The sequence below is a fragment of the Mya arenaria genome, chromosome 12 (genome assembly GCF_026914265.1).
Source record: "Mya arenaria isolate MELC-2E11 chromosome 12, ASM2691426v1".
Taxonomy (NCBI): Eukaryota; Metazoa; Mollusca; class Bivalvia; order Myida; family Myidae; genus Mya; species Mya arenaria.
In genome coordinates, this window is record NC_069133.1 from 39839401 (window position 1) to 39867359 (window position 27959).

General features: G+C 34.9%; 2 protein-coding genes across 3 annotated transcripts in view; one reads left to right on the forward strand and one right to left on the reverse strand.

The window, feature by feature from the left end:
• Positions 1 to 2609: 2609 nt before the first annotated feature.
• Positions 2610 to 13117, reverse strand: LOC128210413 (DNA nucleotidylexotransferase-like). 2 transcript variants are annotated; one of them, XM_052914758.1, is made up of 10 exons: positions 12990 to 13117; positions 10496 to 10691; positions 9895 to 9987; positions 8946 to 9028; positions 8532 to 8634; positions 7987 to 8058; positions 7328 to 7448; positions 5593 to 5725; positions 4097 to 4826; positions 2610 to 3421 (listed from the first exon to the last, which is right to left on the reverse strand). In XM_052914758.1, exons 1-10 carry the CDS (start codon positions 13115 to 13117, stop codon positions 3335 to 3337), a joined length of 1746 nt encoding a protein of 581 aa, XP_052770718.1. In that variant the 3' UTR covers positions 2610 to 3334. The 2 variants fall into 2 exon arrangements, with proteins under 2 accessions (XP_052770718.1, XP_052770719.1); XM_052914759.1 differs by having other exon boundaries at positions 13007 to 13113.
• A 151-nt stretch (positions 13118 to 13268) lies between these two features.
• The window catches only part of LOC128210678 (protein mono-ADP-ribosyltransferase PARP14-like), a 49055-nt gene continuing 34364 nt past the window's right edge, over positions 13269 to 27959 (forward strand). Inside the window, exons 1-4 of the mRNA XM_052915028.1 lie at positions 13269 to 13540; positions 16291 to 16403; positions 16754 to 17369; positions 27227 to 27325. Of these exons, the coding sequence (XP_052770988.1) occupies positions 13348 to 13540; positions 16291 to 16403; positions 16754 to 17369; positions 27227 to 27325 (1021 nt within the window). The 5' untranslated portion in view covers positions 13269 to 13347. The remainder of the gene's footprint in view (positions 13541 to 16290; positions 16404 to 16753; positions 17370 to 27226; positions 27326 to 27959) is intronic.

Sequence of the window (27959 nt, forward strand, 5' to 3'; positions counted from 1 at the left end):
AATATCATCTCAAACACTAAGCTGGGTAAAGGGGGTTAATCAGTAGGCATAAACGGTACTGCATACTAATATCCTTTAACCTTGTGGTTTGCAAAATTAATTGGTTGACTACGTAATAGAGACGGCTCTAGGCGACATGTGTATATGATCAAAACTGAAAATTGCATAAGGCCTAGAAAAACAAGTTAACTTTGTTTGTTTCCGGTTACATTCCCCAAAAGATTTTCTTTTTTTTTAACAAGGCATGTTAATTTACGGTCAAAGTGCATTTTTCTAGTCATATAGATATTAGAACAAAGAACTTATGCACTGTTTGGTGCTGAAATAATTATAGTTGTGAAAGAAGCAGTCGATATATATTTTCTGACGAATTATTTCATACCGCTTTTTTTTTGGGGGGGGGGGGCAATAAAAAAATGGAGTCCTTTTTTTATGCCAAATTTACTTAAGTTTTGCCTTTTTTGTTGAAGTACATGTACTATAATGTTAAAGTACTGCAAGTACTGTGTTTCTTTTTTTAATATTTCTCCTGGTGTCTGTTTCAATAAATCATTAATCTAAGCAATTATTGTTTAACTTATTATATTTTCTGCTTTTTACTCCCAAATTTATACAAAAACTCTGCCAACAAATCCCAGTTGATCATTACCCTTCATGTAGATTTCTCTATCTGTTTAGTTGATCATTACCCTTCATGTAGATTTCTCTATCTGTTTAGCTGATCATTACCCTTCATGTAGATTTCTCTATCTGTTTAGTTGATCATTACCCTTCATGTAGATTAGTTGATCATTACCCTTCATGTAGATTTTTCTATCTGTTAAGTTGATCATTACCCTTCATGTAGATTTCTCTATCTGTTTAGTTGATCATTACCCTTCATGTAGATTAGTTGATCATTACCCTTCATGTAGATTTCTCTATCTGTTTAGTTGATCATTACCCTCCATGTAGATTTCTCTATCTGTTTAGTTGATCATTACCCTTCATGTAGATTTCTCTATCTGTTTAGTTAATCATTACCCTTCATGTAGATTTCTCTATCTGTTTAGTTGATCATTACCCTTCATGTAGATTTCTCTATCTGTTTAGTTGATCATTACCCTTCATGTAGATTTCTCTATCTGTTTAGTTAATCATTACCCTTCATGTAGATTTCTCTATCTGTTTAGTTAATCATTACCCTTCATGTAGATTTCTCTATCTGTTTAGTTGATCATTACCCTTCATGTAGATTTCTCTATCTGTTTAGTTGATCATTACCCTTCATGTAGATTTCTCTATCTGTTTAGTTGATCATTACCCTTCATGTAGATTTCTCTATCTGTTTAGTTGATCATTACCCTTCATGTAGATTTCTCTATCTGTTTAGTTGATCATTACCCTTCATGTAGATTTCTCTATCTGTTTAGTTGATCATTACCCTCCATGTAGATTTCTCTATCTGTTTAGTTAATCATTACCCTTCATGTAGATTTTTCTATCTGTTTAGTTGATCATTACCCTTCATGTAGATTTCTCTATCTGTTTAGTTGATCATTACCCTTCATGTAGATTTCTCTATCTGTTTAGTTGATCATTACCCTTCATGTAGATTTCTCTATCTGTTTAGTTAATCATTACCCTTCATGTAGATTTCTCTATCTGTTTTCAAGTTATGGCCATTGGTTAATATTTTTGCATGACTAAGCCACCAATGAAAATAACAAGGTGAAAATATCTTAACCCTATCTTGGGAAAAAGCTGAGCTAAATAAAATGGTCTGTGCCTTAATGTGTTGCCAGTGAAGCATGGCTGACACAAAAAAGGATTATAAGTATCTAACATGTGTTTCCGGTACGGATAGAAAAATCTGACCCCAGGCCTTGCAGCATGCCTGTCTAAGGATCAGATTTTTTATCCAGACTGGTAAAACATGATTGATTTTTTTTCTTGCATATATCTAAAATTATCAATTTGTGGAAAAATTGACATAGAAAACACTCTTTTGAACATTTCACCATAAAGCATGTGCAACGTTGTTTATCGACGTCATAAAACACAGAAATTTAAATCACTATTGATGTCAAATAGTTCCTCTAAAAAACCCATTTTAACGATTATTTATTTTCAGTCTTTTATACATATATTTGATTGCGCTAAATTAAAATGGCATAATATACTTTTCATAAACCATACAATAAAAGAAATAAGAAGTGGCAAGTTGTTGCGCGTGACTCATCTTAAATGGGGGTGTAAGACGGGTTTTACCAGCACTGGTCACATGACCAGAAACACACGTCCGGTATGCAAGAAGACTGTCTGGAGAGCTTTCGCTTTGTTTCGGATGGACTTGCCTATGGACAACTGTAGTCGAGTTTTCAAACTTGGTATTGTTCATTTTTATCACAGCATTAAAAGAATGATACAGACCCATCAGTAAATTATTAAATGAATTAAGCACTTTTTGTAACTGTATAAAGAAGCATAGAAGAGATATTGAATTAAATTAGACACAAGTTTGTATAAATATTCAACTTTGACCCTTAGGTGACTAGAAATTATTTGCCAGATTTTCATCCTTGCTTGCACCCTCTATTAAGTAAAATGAATGTTTGTGTGTTTCAGTATAAGATTGTAATATGATTTACCGAGTGAGCACTACAAGCTATATTTCACGAGAAGCGTAGCCATGGCACTTTTGGTGTTAACGAGGTGAAATATATTGCAAACTTTCTACTTTCTTCTTTTTACTTAATAAGAAGCTATCAATATACCTAAAAATAATCTAATTATATGCTTAAAAATGTTTTTGTTTAATCACATTTAAAATATGTGCATTTTATTTAAAAAAAAATGCACCAAACTGCATTCAAACGACATTTAAGAAATGACTTAAAAGATATTGTGTCCCAGCCCTGTGCGCTCTGTTTGGTTTGGATAGCAAAATGGGCTAAAATTTCAAAACAGTGAAAAATATCATGTTGATATTGTCATTGTTTGAAACAGTAAAATATATTTCACTGATAAATCTCTATGAACCACCAGAAAGCATATACCAGTAATAATTTTTTTTAATACTCAATATGCATCATCAGCTACAAATCCCAAAATGACAAACAAAATAATCTAAGTTTTCAAAATTATTCATTTTTGCGTACAACACTGGATTAAGGTCCAATTCAAAAACCTTCAATTTGTAAAGAATCCCTGTGGCACTCGGAGTAAATTAAACTGTCATATTATGTATATAATTCATTTCTGCCAAAATACAACATTTTAATTTAGATAAGAAATCATGTGATTTCACATATTTATTAAGTCAATACTATTGTAATAAAACAGAACGTGAAGATCAGCAGTTTCTGTCAATCGGTTCTCTAAATGGCAACTTCAGATTGTCAAAAACTTCTTTTTCACTGCTAGCTGGAATCTTCCGGCCCTGGAAGTATACAAATATCGTGCTTCATTAGTACTTTTAAATCAATTGATGGTTGTATTTCTATATCGCACTTACAATATATTAACAATACTTCTTGATATAATTTTTATTTATTGACAAGAAATTATAAAAGTAACTACAATGCTGTTTCAGATTATATAAACTCCTCAATCTCCAATTAACACTGAGGGCTATTCCATTTAAACATATAACCCCCGGGGGAAGGAACTTTTGAATTATGCCACCTCCCTACAAAAGCAAATTTACCCTTTTGGGGTCCAAATAAGCTAAAAAGACACCCTCCCATCCACTATTAAAATAATTGCCTTCCCCGGGGGTTTATATGTTTTCCCCTAATAGCAATTTGTGTTGTTTTTTTCAGTTGATAGAAAGAAATTATGTGACACTTTTAAAGCCATATTCATGGGCCATGCTTATCATGACTAATTGTTATAACTCAAATGTTTCCTAAGTTTTACTATGACAATACTTTGCTTTTTTCTACGAAAAAAAACGACTAGCTAAAAATTCAATGGTTGCAGTATTTATATCTGAAGGGAAATAAATATTTTAATACAGTAACCTTAATAAGATCAAAATGGCTGCTTGAAATTTACTATATGAGATGGTTCAGCTGAAACTTTATAAGAACCCTGTATTTATTGGTAGTTTTACCTGATTCAAGTCATACAGTCCATGACTTGTGAGTTTCATCTTGAGTTCCCTGTCAGCGTATGTCCGAGCGTCTCTGTTGAACTGTTTACTGCCTGTCCAACCGACAAGAGCGTAGTAATATTGACTGTATGGAGCGATAATTAGGTCCACACGTCGAGCAATCCAGTCCCCTCGTGTTCGCAAAACTTCCTTTGGATCCTGGGTTTTATTATCATCAGAATAATCTAAGCTTTCTTTAATACTTCCATCAAGGTTATTACCGGTGGTAGTCTCTTGTACCTCTAAATCAGTCTCTTTTTGATTTGAGGTTGGATTAACAGAATAATCATTTTCATTATCTGCTGTTCTTTCATACAAGACAGTTTCAATTTGCACATTCTGACTTTCAGTTTTTTTACCATTGTTACATTTTTTCATATCACATTCTTGCCCAGAGGTAGACTTCGCACCATTTTCACCGCTAGTATCATTAACACCTTGCTCACCCCTAACCTTGTTCGGGACCTTAATCATCCCGATCCATTTCTCAAAATGATCAAGCTGCCCTCGAGGGGAGAGCTTAGAATTAGTTGTAAGCACATCATCTCTATATGAGCTATTCTCGTGTTTACCACACAGGACAACATCACTGGTTCCCAGCCTATGCAGCAACCGAGGTAGGGCCCCAATTATCTTGTTCTCAGCCGGATGGCTTATCAGAATATCAACATCATGGCCCATTGGCTTCCCTCTGGAAAGGCAAAAAAGGATATTATTCAGTTCAGATTTTTATTATGGAGTCTACAGAAATTGATAAAATTAAGTGTATGTGATATTCTATTTCCTAGATGTGATATTCTATATTTGTATGTGATATTCTATTTTGTATGTGATATTCTATTTTGTATGTGATATTCTATTTATACAAGTCTTGTTTAAGGACTTAACAGCGCTATATAACTAGATTAAACTCACATATTCAATGCTATATTTTGAAAGCTTCATATCAAAAGTAATTGCTCTAGTTTTATATCAAGTAAACATCATGACGTTACTTTACAATTATAGTTTGCCGGAATGTATGGTAATAATTAAGCTTTCACATTAATTTTGTTCCTGTAGACCGCTAATACACACTTGCATTTCTTACTGCAAAAGGGTAATCCCTATGCTTGAAAAAATAAGGTTATTCTCCTTGTAAGGCAAAACAGGAAATCAGAGTAAAACTAAAATAATTATCACATATATTTTTTTTATACAAGAGCACAACATGTTCACACTTGTCTTTTTTTCTAAATTTATCAAGGGGCACAGCTAGATAACCATTATTTTAAGCAAATAAATTGGACCATGCTACATAGGAATGTTGTCACTGGTTTCATGTGAAAATTTTGAACAATTTCTTAGTTATGACAAAGTTTAAATAAATTCCACAAAGCAGACAACGTTGAAAGCAAGGCTAAAAAGGGGTGGCTTTTTTTCTTTGAATGAAATAGCATATTTTGTGCATGCATTACCTTCGAAATCCACCCGTTACCTCCATTATAGCCCCGGGTAACACAGCGTCAAGGTGTCGTTTCACTAGTGCTGATATGTAACGCGCCTCTTTCAAGGTTACTGGGGTAACAAGGTCGTCATGGAAACACAAGCCTGCAATATTGAACATTAAGGAAATAAGTTTCAGAATTAACTGTTCATTTATAAAATGGTCATAGGTAAACAGAACATTTTTATCAAGACAAGGTGATGTTTCACCTATGTTGGTATATGTCACATCACTCTCTTTATGTTACTATGGTAACAAGGTTGTCATGGAGACACAAACCTGCAATATTGAATAATGAGGAAACTAGTTTCAGAATCAACTGTTCATTTATATAATGGCCTTAGGTAAAACAAAACATTTATATCAGGACAAGGTGATGTTTCACCTATGTTGGTATATGTCACATCACTCTCTTTATGTTACTAGGGTAACAAGGTTGTCATGGAAAAACAAACCTGCAATGTATTTTTATACAGTTTATAAATGGGACACATTTAATATCATAATTTTGTTTTGTTTCATGTTTAAGATTGAAAATATGCAGGTAAAGCTTTATCAAAGGTAGGATTTCAATTATAAATTTCTTTTTTGAAATACAAGGATTTATTTTTGTTTCAACCATTAGCAGTCTTGCAGAATGATCATTTAACAAGAGATGTCATACATTTAACATTTTACCGCCACTTTGTCAGAAACATTTGGAGGAATAAAAATGGGCAATTAAAGAAGAAATGCAATGCATATAATTTCTCGACAAAGTGCTCAGAAAACTTAAAACATGGACCTCGACCTTTTACCAATTGAACTTTGATTTCAAATCCTTTACGGGTTATCTGAGTTGCTGGTCAAGTGCATCTTATTGACTTCAGGATTGAACTTCAGATAAAAACAATATAATAATTACCGTAATCAATTATTGGAAATAATTTGGCCGTTTCAATCATTCATTTAAAAAATAATCAAAACTAATCAATACTAAAATCAAGTAATCTAACAGTATTATATAGAGGAGTATTGTTTGTTTCAGTGTAAGAATGTAATATATTTGACTGATTTAACATCAAAATCTTTTAATCACCAGCGGGCTAAGGTTTTAAAACAGTGAAAAATATCAAAATCTTACCTCACTGTTTAAGCAATGAAATATCATTTTTATTTCACTGATAATGCTCTTTAAATCACCCCAAAGCATTTAATTAAACAAGAGCCCCAACTGTCACATAATATGCCTGTCCTAATTTAGGTGCCGATGTCAAAGTTTGGTGATAAGTAGTTATACCGGTATGTTAAGCCAAATTTAGAGAGTGGACACTTGCCAATTCAAGGGTCATAACTCTAGAGTGAATGAGGCAACATGGCTGGTAATTGAACCGGACCAAGGTATTCTGCCAATACACATTCTGACCAAGTTTGGTGATGTTTGCAAGAAGGCTTCTGAAGTAATTGATTGGACAATTTTTGAGGTTATTTTTATAATTAAAGGGCCATAACAATCAAGTGACTACAATGTTATGGCCGGTTATCAAACTTGTCAGAGACATTATGCCCATACACATTCTGATTAAATTTGGTGATTATTGGACAAAAAGCTTCTTAAGTTTTTGAGCCGAAAATATACTGTTAGCTGAACGGTTGATGATCGAAATATTTCATGATGTAACATCAAACTTTTTTTTCAGATGTTGAATGGATAAAAGTTCACCTACCCCACAGAACTCTCCAGTCAGCCGATGTGTACCCATTCTTAACATCTTCAACAGTACTCCATCCCCGGGATATAAACTCCTTTGCCTTTGAAGGACCAATACCAAATATACTGGTAAACACCTGAAATGTGAAAAATATCATCCATAGAAATTGTATGATTGAACAAATAACAATGTACATCTGAATTTTATTGCACGCTGTAGACCTAACACCAGTCATCTAGCAATTTACACGTTCTATCATACATGTTATTCTTAACTTGTACAATGTTCACATACCTGAATGATATAGCGCCCGAAAAGTAGCTCACACATACAGTTAATAAGTTAATAACTTACACATCATTTGCCCAAAGAAGTTTAACTTGCCATTTCAAACTTATCCTAATACATAATCTCTTACATTTGAATTACCCGGTAGAGTATTTTAGCTTGATTGTGAAGACTGAAAGCTGATATGAACCATTCTCTACCCTGAAATTCCTTGGCAGAAATCAGTACTGTGCCCTTCTTAAAATGCCATGATAATTTACCCCTGGTGGTGGTGGGGTTCAGACCCACAACATCTTGGGTAAGAGGCGGAAACCTTTACCACTAGACCACTCTCACTCACTCTCTTTATACTTGATCAATATGTTCACAAAGTGGATGCAAATTACCTTCATCTTGTGAAAGAAAGGATCTTTCATGATATTTTCCACCTCTTCACACACTCCATCTTCAAGTATTTCCTGAAAAAAAATGCAACAAAGATGGACCCACCATAAAATCTAAGAGCAATGGTTAATCTATACATAGTCTGAACTAAATTAATGATGCATGGTGTTTTTATGTGCATGCTTAATTTTTATTTTAGATATTTACATGTCACTGTCTTTTCTAATGAGAGAAACCGACATTCATTTTGCATGAACTGCCTCATCTTATGACATCATTGTTTATTTCTTTGCTGCATTTTGATTGGATAAACTTGACATATTTTGACCAATGGCAGGTAAAGGTTCTCGTATCCACCATTTTTTTCACATATTATGTAAATTTCCACCATTTTTTCTTCACAGACGTAAAAGCTAGTAACTAATTTTTTTTCTTAATTTTACCCAAAGTGGTTTTACAAACTAGTGCCTAAGCATCCATAGTGCTTTACCGTACACAAAATACGTATCAATCCTTAAATGAACAACATGATAATAGAAAACTCAACCTGTATGACTCTTTTGCTGTGAGCGCCAATATGTGTTACATTTCTTAACTGCTGTAGATTGGTTAGAGGCCCTGGCAGGGATTTCAATACGCATGAGGCCCTTCTGTAATTAAAAGTAAGTACTTTTACAATGATATTGATCAATGCGTTAGTTTTAAATAAATACTTTTTTAGTGTACGGCAGCCAATTAAATAAAACATGTTAATTCATTGAATTGGTCAAAAAGATTATTGATTCAATAATCAGATCATTTGGTGGTTATACAAAATAACCAAAAAAGAGCATGTAAAAAACTTACCAAAGTTTATACAATTTGCTCCAGAAGTAAATGATAAAGCCTTTGGATGAACAAATTACTAATTAACATAATTTGATAATTCAATTCAGCATAGAATTTGTCAAAGTACAAGTACCTGAAAGCCAGCGCTCTGGAGTAGTCCTGCTGATTGTCGTCATATCGTAGATCTGCATATTTCTCCAAAGTTTCCAACGCTACCTACCCCATACATAATATAAAAAAAATATAAATTAAAGATTTAACTTCAATTTTTAGATTGATTTACTTAAGGACAAATTAATAAAATTGCTTCAACATAAGTATCATGCATTCTTCCTAGTGTTTCCAATACTTCCTTTAACACACATGAACAAATTTCAAACACTCTAAAGGTCATGAAATGTATATAAAGCTAATCAAAGATCCTTTTTTTTACTGATTTGTACTGGAATTTATATAAAACGTTACTGTAGTCTAGAATGCCTGTTATTTGATACCTTTTATTCGTGCCTTTGTAAAAACACAATCATGAATGGGAGTCAAAAACACTTATACATCATGATTTGCTTACAGTAAATGTGGAATATCCATTTACTCTTGTCTTTGTAAGAATTACAAATCTGAAGGTCAAAATGTGAACATGGTATTGTTGTAGTGGAGTGGTGTCACTTTCGACAGGGATCAGGGCTTTTTTACCCTTCCTTACCGTAGCCAGTACCTAGCTACTTCCCTTAAGAGCCTTGTAATTTTCCCTTAAATAACCTTTGAAATTCCCCATTTTCCAATAACGAGGATCACATTTTTGCATACTGAGCAGTACTGTTACTGAATCTGGTTTTGTGGTGGTTGAGTGGCATTAATATCTGACAGGCATAGACAGTGATGACACTCTAAATGTCTGTATTAGAATTAACATAATGTAGGTCTAAATATTGACATGTTACGATATCCTTACTGTAAATCTGGTATTGAGGATAAGAGGCGTTACTCTCTGACAGGCGTAGATGGCAAGGCCAAAAACTGTTGTCCATGTATGAATTAACATAAAGTGGGTCCAAATACTCACATGTTACAATTATCCTTACCGTGAATCTGGTATTGTGGTGGTTTAGAGGCGTAATTCTCTGACAAGCATAGCCAGGGATGGAAGCCGCTCTTGAATCTCTCTCTTCCACTGTCTGTAAGAAAAACAGGGGTGAAAATATACACTCAAACTGATGTAGTAGCTTGATTTAAGACACCCTTTATGTTATCGTACATCTTAAACATTGTCATGGTTTGCAAAAGTATGTCAGTGTTATAAAACTGACATAACCAAGTTAATACTCTTGTTATTTGCAAACATACTTGAAGGGGGTCAACACAAAGCAGTTGTAAACTCGATATGTAAATAGAAGTTTGTATATGTATATTATTTTAAATGCAAGCATTATTTATAAGAGCATTTCGTTACCTTTTGAGACCTTCATACCAAAAACAAGATGAACAAGCCCAAACTCATATGCTACTGCTTGGCATAATATTTTTAAAAAGCCCTGCTGTATAAAACTCAGAATTTGAGCAAGCCCGGAAAGCGTTTTACCAGTGCAGGGTTTCAGGGCTTATAATGGGCTATTTATTTCAACCACTAGTCTACCAAGAAGATAATTGTATAATGTGATACCATCAACATTGCCATATATTCACCTGTTGTGGTTGGGTTGCCGGTTTCACTGTGTGTACGTCCTGTACCTCTATCACATGACCTGCTCGCATGCATTCGCTGAACCACTTCACATTTACCACTACTCTGTTCCGCAATAGGCCTGCTACATCAACTCCCAATATCCTCGCAACTCCTTCTAGGTCGCTGTATTCAGTGATAATGTGGGTCACATCATCACTGCAACATACATGTACATATACAATGTAGCTCAGATTACGAAGAATTGACTTGTCTGTAAATTATTGTAATGCATTTTTCGTATTAAGATCTGCAATTATCATTTAATCAAATAACACTTAATTACATGTACACAATGTGTTCTGAATTTAAAAGCATAAATAGTATTGGTAATACACATGCATGAATCAGGGGTGGATCCAGGATTTGACGTTAGAGGGGTCATAACTTAGGGGCGTAACCTTTTGACTAGCGCCCCTCCCCCAGAACTGGAATTTATAGGGTTTTGTCTGCGGGGGAGTTTGGGGAGAATTTTAACAATTTCTAGACCAAAAGAGTGCATTTTGGGCGTATTTTATTACTTTCTCTACTGTATATTAAAATAAAAAGTAAACTTTTTGACGATTTTAGGAGGGGCGTGCTCCGGGTGGAATTTATTCATTATACAATGATTGTGAAAAAAGTCATAACAACATTATATTTATCACTCTTGTTGGCATGATGTTACGCGAAAGTGTAGTCTTCTGTTGAGAGGGAAATTGAAGTACTGAGTGCTCAGAGGAAACTCACTTGAATGGCTGGATGACCATAACCCTAACTCACATGAGCCCAGGCCAGTAACAGAATCCAGGATACGTTTGTGAGAAGAGGGTACACTAAACAAGACAACCTTAGTACAAATACAAACTTACTCTTGCCCCACTGTGCATTGGATTCTAACCACAGAATACAAAGTTTGTCTCATTTCTGTACAGTCGTTATATACAGAAATATCATTCATCCAAAGTTTCAATCTGGGTTCCGATGACTTCAGATTAACGGTGTTTAAATGTAGTGTATTTCTCTATAATTGCTGCCCTTTTCCGGCACCCTGCTGCCTTTTTCACTATGCCCCTCTGCCCTTTGATTTGACAGAGCTGCCTTTGATGATTAATAATTTTATTTGATATATATTGTCAAGTCAGTTCATAGAAATACGTATAAAAAAAAAAAATGTACGTTACATAAGGTATTTATAACAAACCATTTTTATTAAAAGCAGTTAGTCAACACATACACAATATAGAATGTGCATTGACTCTTGCAAGTGCCCCATCAATGTGCATCTTGCAGTGCCTTTTCTGACCTAGCACGGCTGCCCCTTTTAAATCCCGCCTAAAGCACTGCTCAAGAAATCAATTAGCAGTTTGCCAAAATGATGCACACATGATTAAATGTCTCGATGTCTACATCAACAGGTTTTTAATTTTACTATTTGCGTTATGTATTTGAGATTAACTTATAAATGAGGAAGTAATGCACCAGTTAATTGTAACCATGTCCCCCCCCCCCACCCCCAGGTCCGGGGGTATACCAGGGATAGCCGGGGAAATGGGCAGTGCCGAGTGAATGCGGTGGTTTTGTCTTCTCACCAAATATAGCTGGGAATGGGTCTAGAGTCCCTTGGGTGAGGGGTCATTCTGTGAGAGTGATGCTTAAAGAACTTTATGTTTGTTATAGCGTAGTGTGTGTTGGTAAGAAACAGCTGCGCCATGCTAGTGTTCTGGCTGTCATGGGTTCGGCCCTGTACCGATCGAGCACACCTTTCCTCCTAATGTACCAGTAAATTGTAACCATGCCCCCCCCCCCAGGTCGGGGGGTATACCAAGGATAGTTGGGGAAATAGGCCGTGTTTTTACCTTTCATGTGGCCCTGCAGTGCCGGGTGAATGCGGTGGTTTTGTCTTTGCTTTAAATATTGTGGGGAATTGGCCTTATCTAGGGTCCCTGGGCTGCGGGGGCATTTGGCGGGATTTAACCATCTGTTCATCACCACAGGTCGGAGATTTTAGCCAGGGTTGGCTCGACCGAAAGTCAAAGTCACCGCTATTCCCCAGACCTGGGGGCCGTGGTTACAATTGACTGGTGCATAATTTTACTTTAATGGTGGCAGGTGTGCATATGTCAACCTTAAAGGTTAATGGGTTGAGGGGTGTAGTGTGTGTGGGTTAGAATCAGCAGCACAATAAGCTAAGTTGGTCAGAGCCCTGTGCTAGTGTTCCGTCAGTAGTGAGTTTGACCCCCAAACAGAGCGCACCTTGCCTTCCAAGTTTACTTTAATATTACCTCGGACCAATAACGGTATTTACGAACAACTTTGCAAACAGAAGTTAAGTTATGGAATGATTACAGAAATATAGAAAGTTAGTATTATATTTACTACCTCGACGGTTGAGTTACGAAATGACCCGATTCCATTCCGTGAAGTGTTTTAACGAGGCTTAGTTTAATCATAGTTACAATCATTCGAAAAAAATACCTAAAAGAATCGTGTACCACAATGTGTCGCTTCTTTGCAGCAGATTTCATATCCTCTACACGCTGCTTCTGTATCCTAGCATCTATAATGTGCAACACTGCAGTTCTGTTGTCGTAGTTGTCAGCCATTTTGAAACATTGTTTACAAAACGAAAGTGAAAGTAGAAGTGTTGTCCAATGGAAATGTTCGGATAAAAATTGTCCAATCAAAACCGTTCTTATGAAAGAAGACTGTTAAATGGCCAATAAAATGCTGTGTAACATTTAAGTCGCAGTTAGATTCCCTGAAAACGGAGGAATATTTACTTCCTGGGTCGTTTTGCGTTTGTGCATTGTCAGGAAGATGTAAGACTTACAAAATGACAGCGAGAGAAGAAATTGTCAAAAGATGTGTTGTAGTACCAGGGGTACCAAGGACTATTTCTGCTGATCATCTGGTGAAAAATATTTCCATTCCTGATGGCGGACAGGTTATTTGCGGTGCAGTGGTGGAAGGGGCAGAAAGTGACACAAATTTGCAACGTTGGATTTTTCAGCTAAATGACGTACTTTGTAAGAAAAACTTGTGTAAATTAATAGCATGTTATTTATTTTTAATGTTGTATGGGCTATATGTCAGATTATTGGTATGACTTTATAGGTTTTGGGATTTTTATTTCTACTTTCGATTTCGACCTCGCCTACTTGAAAACGAAAGTTGGAAGAAAACTAAACTATTTTATTATACTATAGTGTGAGAAGATGGTCATCTATTAATTTCGGTCACGATATACTTTCAGCGAAAAATGTAAGGGCTGTAAAGAATCCAATTTAAAAGTTAAAATTCAATTATAAATCTGTTCTTTGTGTGTTTTCCATGAAACCAATTTTCTGAAAACAGTTATCAAAATATTTTTTATGCAACTGTAAATATTAAACCAGTGGAAATGAGCTTCTATTCAAATGCAAAAGATAAGGTTATATTTTTAAATTGCTTTATACTTTATCAGTAAAAAGCAGAGGTGCTTTATACTTTATCAGTGAAAAGCAGGGGCAAAACCAGGATTCAACATAGAAGCAGCGAAACTTAGGGGCATAACCTTTTGACTTGTGCCCCTTCCTTAGAGCCAAAATTTATTTGGTTGAAAGTGTTCATTTTGGGTGTATTTTTTTACTTTTTTTTCCTATATTGAAATAAAAAGTAAACTTGGACGATTATAAGGGGGGAGGCGCTCGCAGGCACCCCCATGCCATGCGATGTGAGCATTGACACGCCTACTAATCTAAAAAAGAAAAATATTTCACACTTAATGAAAACTATATAATGACAGGGATCAAATTTAACATTCCCTTACTCGCAAAATGTGAGTAAGAATAAAACAATGCGAGTTGAAAATCCACTCGAATATTTATGCGACCACATATTAAATCGACAAATTTGCTCAAACTGTCCATTGCGCTTTAAAAACTCCTTTGATGTAGTTTATTAAAGATATTGTATGGGCGAATATAGACACTTGTCACTGTATACAAATGTTATTATCGGATAGTTAAGTAAGCGCCTAGGAGATAATTGTTTTCATTTTGGTTTGTGATTCGCAACTGTGAAAAATGGAGAAGAAAATAACCAGTCTCTTTACGCGATAAAGGCCTGCATTAGGTGAAAAGAGTGATGGCAACGTGGCGATTGACCCGAAGGCCCCCCTCGAACAAGACGCTCTTAATGCACCAGTCAATTTTAACCCCCCGCCCCCAGGTCCGGGGGTATACCAAGGATAGCCAGGGAAATGGGCCGTGTTTTGACCTTTCAGATGGCCCTGCAGTGCCCGGTGAATGCCAGGTTTTGTCTTCGCTTTAAAGATAGCAGGGAATAGGCCTTACCTAGGGTCCCTGGGGTGCGGTGACGTTTGTGGGGATATTACTATCTGTTCATCCCCGTAGGGTGGGCATTTTAGCCAGGGTTGGCTTGACCGAAAGTCAGAGTCCCCGCTATTCCCCGGTTCTGGGGGGCTGTGGTTACAATTGACTGGTGAATAACTAGAGAAAAAGTGAGGACATCCATTATCAGTACTGCCAAAACCAAAAAAGTCCCAGTCCGATCCTACTGCATCTGTCAAAACCGTCAAAAACTGGGAAACGGAGCTGAACATCAAACTTATGTATAAAACAAAAGGGAATGATGGCAATATTGTTGTCAAAATGTGGTGTGATGTTTGTCAAGAATTCGCCAGCGATAAAATATAAACTGTATGCACTATATTCCTTTAGTTTTTATTAAGTAATCACCACATCTCACCCTGCCCTCAATACTTGCTAGATCCTCCCATTTAGAGCTCCTCAGACATTTTTTTCAAAAGCAACCTCAGATGTATTTGGACGGTTCAAATACTCAAAAAGCAGTATGTTTTAAGTCCGCTGCAAGTATATCGTGTAGTAATTTTATTTAGCAGTTAAACTTTATGACTTAAACTCTTGGGATATTTTTACAAACTACTTCAACTAATGTACCGGCATACATTCAAGGTTGTTTTTGATAAAAATGGCCGAATGAGAATCTTCCTGCTTGGGCCAGTTGTGCAAAATACATTACCATCAAGAAATGTCACTGTAGTAATTTGCAAGAGAAAAACATCTACTCTGTCTAGGATTTGAAGCTATGAGCCCCTGCTTGCGAGACTGGTCCTCTACCCAACTGGACTTACCAGGCAGCTGGTTACTTAGAAGCCTTGAATCACTAATCACAACACTCCTCCCCACCTTAGAATATGCTTTCAAAAAGTAAGGTGGGAATGTAGTTACTACTAGTGATTCAAGGCTTTTGTGTAACCAGAAGCTTAGTTAGCCCAGCTGAGTATATGACTTAAACTAAGTATGATAAAAAAAACTTGGTAAACAGTTGTATATAATGCAAGAACTTTACAATTAATTTTGCAACTTACAGCAAGTAAAACAGTCTTTAAATAATTGCTAATGGAACTCACCACTTTGCTAGTTGAAAAAAATGGAACAAGCAACAAATTCCTAGTGGCAAAAAAGTTAAATTTGATCCCTGACAGTGCAACATATATATTCCTTTGCAAAAATTGTAATTACAGAATGAGAATAATCAGAAAATGCGCTGTTTCAGAGGAACTGGAAATAAATGATAGATATTATTTCTTAGACGTGGCAGCTAGTACACCATCTTCTGAATCTTTCAAAGTATTGTGGCTGACCAATGTGAATGAAGGACTTCAGAGCATTTATAGATTCTAGTCATTTCACGAACCCTCTGCATACCTTTAGTTCCACATGTATGCTTATTTTAATTCATTATGTTTCAGGTGCAACCAAACTCAAAGAAACTCAGCATGTACAGATTGAAGTTGAGGGTGAGAGTTTGTCCTTTGAGATCGTGGATGCAGTAGAGTGTGATATACCACTGCAATGGACTCAGGTAATTAGTTCTAGATTATTGTAAGCATAATAGAGTAATAACATATTATCTACAAGATTTAAATACTAAACCAAATACCAGATATTTTCATTTCATCATCTACAAATATGTATACATGTATATCCATGTATTTGTAATATGAGAAGTACTTAAAAAATACTTGTTTATCAATCATGAAAAACTTATTCTTACTCTCTTAGAATGTAAATTTACAAATTTGTTTTATCTATTAAACATCTTTATGCTACAAAAATGCCATTTATGAAAAATATTCACACAGTTGCCGGTTTTATTTTTACACAATTAAGTTGTGAGTGAAGCTAACAAAGTGTATATATTTTATCTTCCAGTCTAGGCCTGAAATTCCAGAACGTCACCATGGACCTATTAACATGGGACCCTATAATCCGCAAATGAATCCAGCAAATTTTGGGGCAGTGTCAGGATATTACATGAATTATCAACCACCTGGGCATGAAGTTGTCGATCAAGCAGGTCAACCCCCAGTGAGCCAAGCAGGATTCCCTCACCAAGGTCCTCCAGGCGGACATCCTGGAGAAGGTGGACAGGGACAGCCTCCACCCCCTGGATTTACGCAGGCCCCATTTGGTCATCCAGGTCAGGCTATGAGTTTTGGATTCCCCCATCCAGGTCAGAGACCTCCTGGGCCCGGTCAAGCACCTCCAATGCCACAGATAATCTTTGACCAACAGGCCAGAATGCCAATGGTTTGGCATCCATACTATGGACGCTATGTTCCAGCACCCCCTAACATGTTTCAACAAGCCCCACAAGGCCAGGGTCCTGCCCTAGAGCACCACAGTGACCCTCAACAAGCCGGAAGGGAACCACAGATGCCTCATGATTTACAAGATGGGCCACAGGGACCACCCCCGCCTTACAATAGTGAGTCTGACCTGGCCCCAGAAACGCACCATACAGAAGCAAATGAAAACATCAAAGCAGGTTGGCTGTCAAGTTATCATTGCAATTGCTGGGCACACAGCTTATTGCTTCTGAAGGCTGCTTTAGGCCTAAAAAAAAATACATTTGGTTCGGGTTACCCGACCCTACCTACGGAATAGGCGCCGACCCTAACGTTTTTATAGTCAGTTTGAAAAAAAAAATGAAAAACTAAAAAAAAAAAAAAAAAAATTTTTTTTTTCTTTTTTTTTTTTGCTTTTCAATATGCAGTTTAAAACCTTAATTGCTTATATAGAAGATAACTTTAACACCATTCTCCAATGATGAAAATGACATTCTTATATAAAGCCTAATAAAAAAAAATAATAAAAAAAAATAAAAAGCCTACCTACCCTACCTATTTTTGAAAAGGATGTAACCCTAACCAAACAATTATTTTTTTTAGGCCTTAGCATAGATACATGTAGTTGCACAAATCAGAGTTTTCTTGCACCCCTGTCAGCATTTTCTGGATGGCCATTTCATGTTTGCAAATGCTTAACCGTGCCAAAAAGAATCAGCTAAAGATTCTCAAAAGAGGTGCTAAAAGATTCGCAACCTGCGCCAAATAAAATCAAAGCTTCATAAAAAGCACAGCTTTTTCTTTGCTAAAGCTTCTCTTTTTTCCAATTTGCGTTTTCTTCAAAAGCTGTACTTTTTCATCGCTTTTTTGAAAAGCTGCGTTTTTTTCATGAAAGATTCCCTTTTATTAAAAGAGCTTCGCTAAACCTTCGTATTTTGAAAAAAGCTTCGTCTTTTTCTTTAAGCCATATTTTTCTTAAACAAAAGCTTCGTCTTTTACATAAAAGCTTTGTCTTTTGCATAAAAACCTTTGTCTTTTTGAAATTTGAGATGGCCAATATTTATTGGGAAAGACAAAGCTTTTCAACCAAAGATGAAGCTTTTAAAGAAAAGACGAAGCTTATTTTTTGTATCTTTTGCTTTGTAGGTGTTCTTTCTTGCGTTTTAAGTGTATTTTTCAAATAATAAGTGCTTTTTCTTAGCTGAAGAATTTTTTCTATTACAAATTCTGCATTTCATCTCAATTATTCATGTTCAAGTTAAGGATTTCTTTTATCAGCAGAAATATTTAATTAGTTCAGTTTATCCATGTGTAAATCTACAATAACATAAAAAAAAAAATCATTTGATTTACTGATTTATTGATTGATGGACTGGTGGATTGATTGATTGGTTGGTTTATTGATTAGTAATTGAATGAATGAAAGAATGAATGAATGAATGATTGAATAAATAATTGAATGAAGGAATGATATACCCGGGATAGACCGGGGAGGAAATGGTTTTACCTTCCAGGTGGCCCCGCAGTGCCGGGTGCATGCGGTGGTTTTGTCTTCACGCAGAAATTAGGGGGGAATGGACCTTACCTAGGGTTCCTGGGGTGCGGGGGCATTTGGCGGGGATTTTACCAGCAGTTTGAGCCCGCAGGGCGCGGATTTTACCCAGGCTTGTTTGGACCAAAATTCAAAGTCCCGGATATTCCCTAGACATGGGGGGGGGGCCATGGTCTTATGTGTCAAAATGATATCCAGTTCATAGAAAAGACAATGAAATGTATTAGATGTAGTTTTAAAACTCATTCGATTTCTTGTTTTTAACCTTATATGGATTGATTAGAATATACCGGTATATCAAGATTTGCAAAATGTTTTCCCGTTAAATATAGTTACATCTGATAAGAATCAGTGTTGTTTTCCAAGGGTATAATAAATCTGCCAGATTACCAACCAGTTATTGGAAATTGGATAATTGATCAATTATGTAAATTAACAATCTGGCAGTTTACACTAAATAGCTGTAAGGAACCTCTAAATTTAACAAAAAGGCAACATGAGGCAGAGTGTGGAAAAAGTCATTTCCTTATGTAGTTGACAGTTTAAGAAACTAGTTTACAATTTAGGTATCATACTAAAAGGTTGTTATATTTGCCTCAACACCAACTAATGCTGTAAAAAATTAGAAGATCTAAACATAAATAAACAATATTAAAGCTGCACTCTCACAGATTGAATGTTTTGACAACTTTTTTATTTATTGTCTTGAAACGAGCCATTTTTTGCGAAAATCCATGGAAACCAGTTATACAAGTCACTGCTGACCAAAAAACCGTTAGTATTACGGTTTAAGCCATAAAACATTATTTTTTGAACGGAAATATGAAAATCTGGGATCTGAGTTTTTTAACAGCAATCTAACATCATTGTTAAATCAAAAAATAAAAAAAGTTGTAAAAATGGTATATCTGTGAGAATGCAGCTTTAAGTATAAATATTGATTTCAAACATTTAGAATATGCTTTCCTGTTGTTTAAAAGAGACTAAAGTATCAGTGAATAAATTTTTTATATTTAACAGTTTCACATTTAACACAGCAATTAAAGGGCGTAATGTGTTTTGGGTTTTTTATTCTTTATTGGGGAAGTTTTGCAATAAAAGTAATGTAATGCACCAGTCAATCGTAACCACGGCCCCCTCAGGTTCGGGGGAATACCGGGGATATGGGTCATGTTTTAACCTTTTAGGTGGCTCCGCAGTGCCTGGTAAATGCGGTGGTTCTTTCATCGCGCCAAAATAGTGGGGAATGGTCCTTACCTAGGGTCCCTGGGGTGTGGTGGCATTTGGCGGGGATTTTACCAGCAGTTTGAGCCCGCAGGGCGCGGATTTTACCCGGGCTTGTTTGGACCAAAATTCAAAGTCCCGGCTATTCCCCGGACCTGGGGGGGGGCCATGGTTACAATTGACTGGACCAGTGGTGCATAATGGGAGCAAACATGACTGCTATATTTGTGATCTATCCCGTGCCAAATAAAACGAAGCTTCATAAAAAGCGCAGCTTTAGCGAAGCTATTTCTTCGCTAAAGCTGCGCTTTTTTTCCAAAGCTGCGTTTTTTTTCAAAAGCTGTGCTTTTTCTTCGCTTTTTTCAAAAGCTTCGCAAAAGCTGCGTTTTTTTTCATGAAAGGTTCGCTTTGAGTAAAAAAGCTTTGCTAAACCTTCGTCTTTTGAAAAATAGCTTCGTCTTTTTGTTTAAGCCATATTTTCCTTAAACAAAAGCTTCGTCTTTAACATAAAAGCTTCGTCTTTTGCATAAAAAGCTTCGTCTTTTTGAAATTTAAGATGGCCAATATTTAGTGGAAAAAACGAAGCTTTTCAACCAAAGACGAAGCTTTAAAAGAAAAGACGATGCTTTTTTTTTTTTTTGATCTTTTTCTTTGTAGGTGCACTTTTTTGCGTTTTAAGTGTATTATATAAATAATAAGTGCTTTTTCTTAGCTGAAGAATTTTTTCTTTTAAAAATTCTGCATTTCATCTCAATTATAATAATTCATGTTCAAGTTAAGAATTTTTTTTATCAGCAGTAATTTAATTGTTTTAGTTTATCCATGTGTAAATCTACAATAACATAAAAAAAATATTCAGTCATTCATCAAATTCATACATTCTATTCCTGATTGAATGTATTCAATCTCTTGATGAATGAATGAAATATGGAAAAAAAGGGTTGAATCCAAAAATAAAATAATACATGGATGAATGAATGAATGATTGATTGATTGCACAAATGAATGAATGATGAATGAATGTGAATGTTTGATTGATTTACTGATGTATTGATTGATTAACTGGTGGGTTGATTGATTGGTTGGTTGATTGATAAGTGATTGAATGAATGAATGAATAATGAATGAATGAATGAATGAATGAATGAATGAATGAATGAATGAATGAATGAATGAATGAATGAATGAATGAATGAATGAATGAATGAATGAATGAATGAATGAATGAATGAATGAATGAAAATTTGAATAAATAATTGAATGAATAAATAAATTAATAAATAATTAATAAATTGATTAATTAATTTACTTAATTAGTTACTTTTAAATGACTGGATGAATAAATGAATTATCAATTAATGATTCAAAATAAAATAAAAAAGTATATTTTTAATAAATCAATGCAATAAATCATAATTTTATAATATTATGCAAAATAATACACTTACAAAATAAACAGTTATTAATTGCATTCAACTGAATATTCACAGAATTCATATTACTTAAATTTCTATACATGTTATCATCATAGATCTTAATGCTTTGTTCATAAGCCATTCCCATGATAAGCCATATTTGTACAACAACCAATCAGAATCTCAGAACCAAATTTAAAATAGGGGCGGCCATTTTGTTGGGATTTCAGCAGGAAGGTTTGGATGTTTTTAAAGGCATTAATGAATTTACACAAATAACAACCATTGATGATTAAAGGGATAAATTAATGATATTAAATTTATGATATAACTATCATAAGATCAGATGAACATGGACTATGATTTGGAATGACAATCCAATCATTTGATGTTTTGTAAAAGATGACATGCAATACTGCATGGTGAGTTCTTAAAATATTCTGATCTTATACTTATTTTAGTTGTTTATCAATTACTTAATAACCTCAGTGACTATTTTCTTAAACATGTTGGACTTTATATTTCAAAATGATATCCAGCTCTTAAAAATGCAATGAAATTTATAAGATATAGTTTTAAAACTCATTGATTTCTTGTTTTTACCCTTGGCTTAACAGAATATCTATCAGAATGTTTTTCCATTAAATGTACATCTGATAAGAATCAGTGTTGTTTTACAAGGGGTAACAAAAATGAACAATATTAAGTATAAATATTGATTTCAAACATTTAGAATATGCTTCCATGTGGTTTAATAGAACTATAGTATCAGTGAAAAAAAATTGATATTCAACAATTTCACATTTTAATACAGCAATAAAAGGTCATAATGTTTTGTTTTTATTCTTTATTGGGGAAGTTTATACACAGGTATCAATGGGATATTATTTCATATCATGTGGGAACTAGTGATGAACTTGGCATTGATGTACATATGATATATATTTTATTAAAAGTTTTTTGTTACACCAGTCTGAGGCTTTTTATCCCCTATAGTATTAGAGGGTTGGAGGGAAAAAAAGCAGCTTTTGAGAAGAGCTGCGTTTTTTTTGCCACAAAAAGCACAGCTTTTGCGAAGCTTTCTGCAGTATTGGCCAAAAAAGCGTAGCTTTTACGAAGAGCTGCGCTTTTTGCTTGAAAAGCGCAGCTTTTGCGAAGCTTTCTGCTGTATTGGCTCAAAAAGCGCAGCTATTTGCAAAAGCTGCGCTTTTTGCTTGAAATAGCGAAGCTTTTGCGAAGCTTTGTGCGGTATTGGCCTGAAAAAGCACAGTTTTTGCGAATAGCTGCGCTTTTTGGCCATTACCGCACAAAGCTTCGCAAAAGCTTCCCTATTTCAAGCAAAAAGCGCAGCTATTCGCAAAAGCTGCGCTTTTTGGCCAATACCGCACAAAGCTTCGCAAAAGCTTCGCAAAAGCTTCGCTATTTCAAGCAAAAAGCAGAGCTTTTGCGAATAGCTGCGCTTTTTCCGCACAAAGCTTCGCAAAAGCTTCGCTATTTCAAGCAAAAAAGGCAACTTTTGTGAATAGCTGCGCTTTTTGGCCAATAAGCACAAAGCTTCGTTATTTCATACAAAAAAGGAAAAAGCTTCGCAAAAGCTGTGCTTTTAACACATTGAAAGCTTCGCTAAAGCTTCGTTTTTTTGGCCAATACCGCATCGTTTTGCGGCGCTTTTAGCATCGTTTTGCGGCGCTTTTAGCATCATTTTGCGATGCTTTAGCGAGCTTTTTTGGCACGGGATCTTTGTTAAATGCTAATGATTTTTTTATTCTAAATAAAATCTATATTCTAATAATAAATATTCTAAGAACTTTTTTTTTTTAACTAGCTCAAGGTTGACAGTGGAAAGCATCCATAATATTATGAGCGTGAAATTCCATGAAGGACAATGATGACTAAGTCCAAAAAGTATTGTAATAAGAGTGTGTTTCTGTATTTATTTTTATATCATAAATGTAGATATTGCGCTAAATTTTGCTGCGGAAAAATCCCCTGGTGTATTATCAAAATCCCCTGGAATTTAGACCAAAATCCCCTGGGAAGCCTCTCAGAAATATGGCATGTCTATATGCTACCAGATTGTTAATCTTATTAATTGATCAATCCAAATTTCAATAACTGGTAGGTCATCTGGCAGATTGCAGTTTTATTACCACTTGGGAAACAACACTGATTCTTGTCAGATATATATATATATATATTTAAAGTGACACTCTTATTCAAAATCAATACATACACATGTATAACAAACATAAATTTTGAGTGATAAACCTTTAACTTAACTTACTAAATAATGCATTTCAGAAAATATTAATTACTCAGATAACAAGACTGTAACTGTGTATTTAATAGCTGAAAACGTAAAAATAATAAATGATTGGTGAATGCTAAAAGATTTACTGTGATCTAAAATCTATTGTGTCAGTGTCATAAGGTAGAAATAATGTGTTGTCTGCACCTTTCTTTCAAATTAAACTCGGTATCCATAAGAACCATTGTTTAGACATTTATTTGTCCTTTTTGGGATATTTAAACAATTATATTAATTGTGGTAAATCTTAATTAGAAGTAAAAGTGCATCTTTAAACAGCAGCTCCTCCTAAACCACCAGGACAATTTGATGAAACTTCACAGGGATGTTTATTGGATGATGCTGTTTCAAAATTGTTCAAATAAAGGAATTTCAAGCACAACACTTGTTGCTTTGGCAACCAAAAGGAAAAACATATTTTTGACACATTTTTTTAGGCATATATAGCTTAGGTATTTGGTATGTTACATTGTCTAGTGGTCCTCTTATCACCAAAATGATCAGATTAGGCCCCTATGGTCAAACTTGACCACGCCCTGGGTGTCACAAGTTTCCTATACGCTTTTATATAAGAAAAACTTTGAAATTCTTCTTGTCTGAGACCTTAAGGCCCAGACTTTTGATATCATTCTGTTGATATGTAGAATCATGTTATGGCCATCTACAAAACTTGTTCAAATTATGACCATGGGTTCAATTGGCCCCACTCCTTTTGAATAACTTTTTATTTAGTTTTGAAGCTACAGCAATTAAATTTGGACCAAGAGTACAGGTTCTGAAAAAAACCATCAACGTTGTCCTTGGTTTACCTTGAATGTGACCTTTAGACCTACTTTTTAGCTCGTCTGATTTTTGAAAAAAATGATGAGCTATGGTCGTCACTTGATTGTCGTTCTCGTCGTTGTGAGAGGCGTTTGTTAAGTTTTTTGTTTAGGTCACTTACATGGAAACTATCAAAGCTGTCACTTTGAAACTTGGGGAACTTGTTCATCTAATACCCTTCTTTACATTGTATCCTAAAGATGCTGAGTCTCACCTGTTTTTGGGGTCAAAACATGAAAATTTCTTCAATTTTTGGTGGATTGAATATTTTTTCACAGACAATAAATGGATAATGCATTCAATATATCAAACAGGGTTTTGAGTCACACATTTGGAAGGGTAGGGGGGAGGATGGGGGATATTTAAGTATTTGTGGACTTTGTAAATTTTAGCTTAAAAAAAAAGTCAGATTTTTTTGTGCTTGTGTCACTTGCATGCAAACTATCAAAGGTATCACTTTCAAACTTTGGAATACCTGTTCACTATCAGATGTACAATATGAAATAAATAAACTGTAAAAGGTTAAAATCAAACTATGTGTACAGTTTTGAAAACAAATATCAATGTTGTGCTTAAACGACTTTGAATGTGACCTTTTGACCCTCCTTTTTATTTTTGAAGCTACAGCAGTGAAAAATGGGCCATGAGTTCAGTTTTGAAAATGGATATCATTGTTCCCCTTGGGTTACCTTGAATGTGACCTTTTGACCTATTTTCTTTCTATAAAGCAACAGCTAAAAAAAATTGAACTATGTATACAATTTTGAAAACCGGTTTCAATGTTGTGTTGGATGACCTTGACTGTGACCTTTTGACATTCTTTTTACCTTTATAGCTACAGAAATGCAATTTGGACAATTCATTCTAAAAAAACAAAACAAGAAAAAACACCTTTTAGGCCTGTGAGCACTTAAGGGCCATCATGACCCTCTTGTCTTGTTTATTTACTCAAATACTTAATTATGGTATCCACTAGGGTTGTAAAGATTAAAATGCTGTGTGAGCATTGTGCAAACAGGAAATTGTTGATCTTAGTACACCTTGTTTATCATTATGTTAAGGTCACACTGTCATGGACTATCATAGGAAGCCTTTTTAATTTACAACTTTATAAGACAAAGGCTAGTAGTGATTTGTAGCACTGTTGCCTCTTTGATTTATTGAACTATTCATTCTGTTTTCTCAACCGAAGGATCAGAAAAAATATTATTTCTTACCTCAAGACCATAATAATGGATGCTTATAGTATTGTTTTGTGCATGCTTTTTTGGAGGGTCAGCAACGGTGCAAACTTTCAGTTAGCTATATCAATAATATAATAGAAAATGTAGGTACTAGAAACCCAAACATCTAACTACAAACTTGAAAACGAACATACATAATATTTCTTTACCATATATTACATCACTTCAAAACAACAGACATATACTATATCTCTTGAAAACACACATAGATTACATATCTTGGCAGAAAACACAGATAACACATCTTGACAACAAACACAGTAAACGTATCTTGACAACAAAAACAGATTATGTCTTTCGACAGGAAACACAGAATAATGAATAAGTTTCTTTACAACAAACAGAGACTATTATGTATATTTACTTCAAAAACAGATTACGTCTCTTGTCAACAAACCATGTTAACAGAATTCTTGACATATTTTTATAGCTCACCTGAGCACAATATGCTCAAGGTTGACTCCCTTCGATACTCATGTAGGTGATATTGGGCCACCTTTGTCCTCTTGTCCAGAAACGGTGGGTTTACCCAAGATTAATAATTGGCTTTTATGATTTGCTATTTGCTTTTTTCTAAATGTTTTCTTGCAGTAAACGTCTAATATAACTAGAATAATTTTGACAATGAGTGTTGTAGTGTATGGATGAGAAATACATCAATATTGTTTTCATATGTCTCACAAAAAGTAAACTTATGTTTTCATCTTAAAACGTTGATCCAATTGACTTTTTGTTTGCAAGCACCTAAATAGTAACACTGGGTAGCTCAATATTGCTTTGCAATACACAGAATAGTTTGCAATTAAAATGTATATTTGCAGTTTTTCTTTAACAATATATATTGATTCTAACAACTGAAATCCTACTGTCATTTTTTTCTATCCTCAATTTCATGTCTTGTAAACCAACAGAGCAATTATTATACTGTATTGATACTAATAGGAATTAATTATGTCTCCCCCATTCATGGGAAAACATATTGTTTTTGCCCTGCCCGTCTGTCCATTCAACAAAATGTCAGACTTTGTTTTCACTGAATAATTAAAAAATGCGTGTACATGGTATGCAGGTTGGTCATGAGCAGTAGATGATCCCAATTGATTTTGAAATCAGTAGGTCATAGGTCAGGAATACGATTACTTTGAGGTGAAAAGCCAATGTTGGCAGTGACCTTAAGCTGGAAAATGGTTTAGGTTCAATAAATAAAGAATGCTTGCACCTGGGAACATCAAACTTAGTTTGCCACTTGGTCATGCCTTATAGATTATCCCTATTGATTTTGTGATCAGTAGAGTCACTGTTGGTTTGTTTTCAGTTCAAAAATACAAATTTCATGTCCATTTTGGCAAGGGCTCTTCCTAAAAAGTAATCTGTATCTTATTATTTTCTTGATAGGTACATTTGAGGTTTTTCCTCCTCATAATATGATTCTTATTGTGTAAATTCATTGTCTAGAATTTCTTTAACTTTTTAGTAATGCATTCTACCTCAGGTTTTGAACAAGACAGCAAGGCTATAGCTGACCAGGATACATACATGCAAAAAATCCAGGGGAAAATACAGGCAGAACATGAGGGGGGGTTACAGTCAGGTAAGAGTAATGTATTGATGTATCACGGATATATATATATAAACATTCATGGTTAATTGTCTGTGATCTAATCAGTGTTAGAGTGACCTAGCTGACCACCATGCAGACTTTATATCAAAGTACTAAAAATACTGCAGGTAAAATGTATTAATATTTACTTGATTGAATGATGTATTTATACCTCCAACAAATAAAGTTTGAACAAGGTATATTGGAGTCACCCTGTGGTTGGTCGGTCAGTCAGTTGTTTGTCGGTTGGGCGGTAATGGTCTGTTTCAAATTTACCTGTCAGGCGCATTACTTGAACACTAATTGTTTGGAATTTAATTAATTAAATTTCCTGCAGTGGTAAAGCAAAATGAGTATAAATGCAGTGTACAGGTACTATAACTATACTACATACACAGTTATTGCCCTTTGTTACTTTTTCTTGTTCTGAGCATAACTTGAAAATTACTGTATTGAGTTTAATTAAGCTTCATACAATGGCAAGGTACAATGAAAGGAAGTGAAGTGTACAACAACTATAAATGTATCCACAACATTGTTTTAGTAGGGATTTCAAAATGTTTCATTGCCATTTCCGATGTAAGGGTGGCATACGGTGTTATTAATACAACTCAGTGATAGCTCT

Coding starts and splice junctions, on each gene's coding strand:
- LOC128210413 (XM_052914758.1), bottom strand. CDS start 13,117: ATGGCTGACAACTACGACAACAGAACTGCAGTGTTGCACATTATAGAT. Junction 10,692..12,989: donor GTGGTACACGATTCTTTTAG/GTATTTTTTTCG, acceptor TGTATGTTGCAG/TGATGATGTGACCCACATTA. Junction 3,422..4,096: donor GACTGTATGACTTGAATCAG/GTAAAACTACCA, acceptor GTATACTTCCAG/GGCCGGAAGATTCCAGCTAG.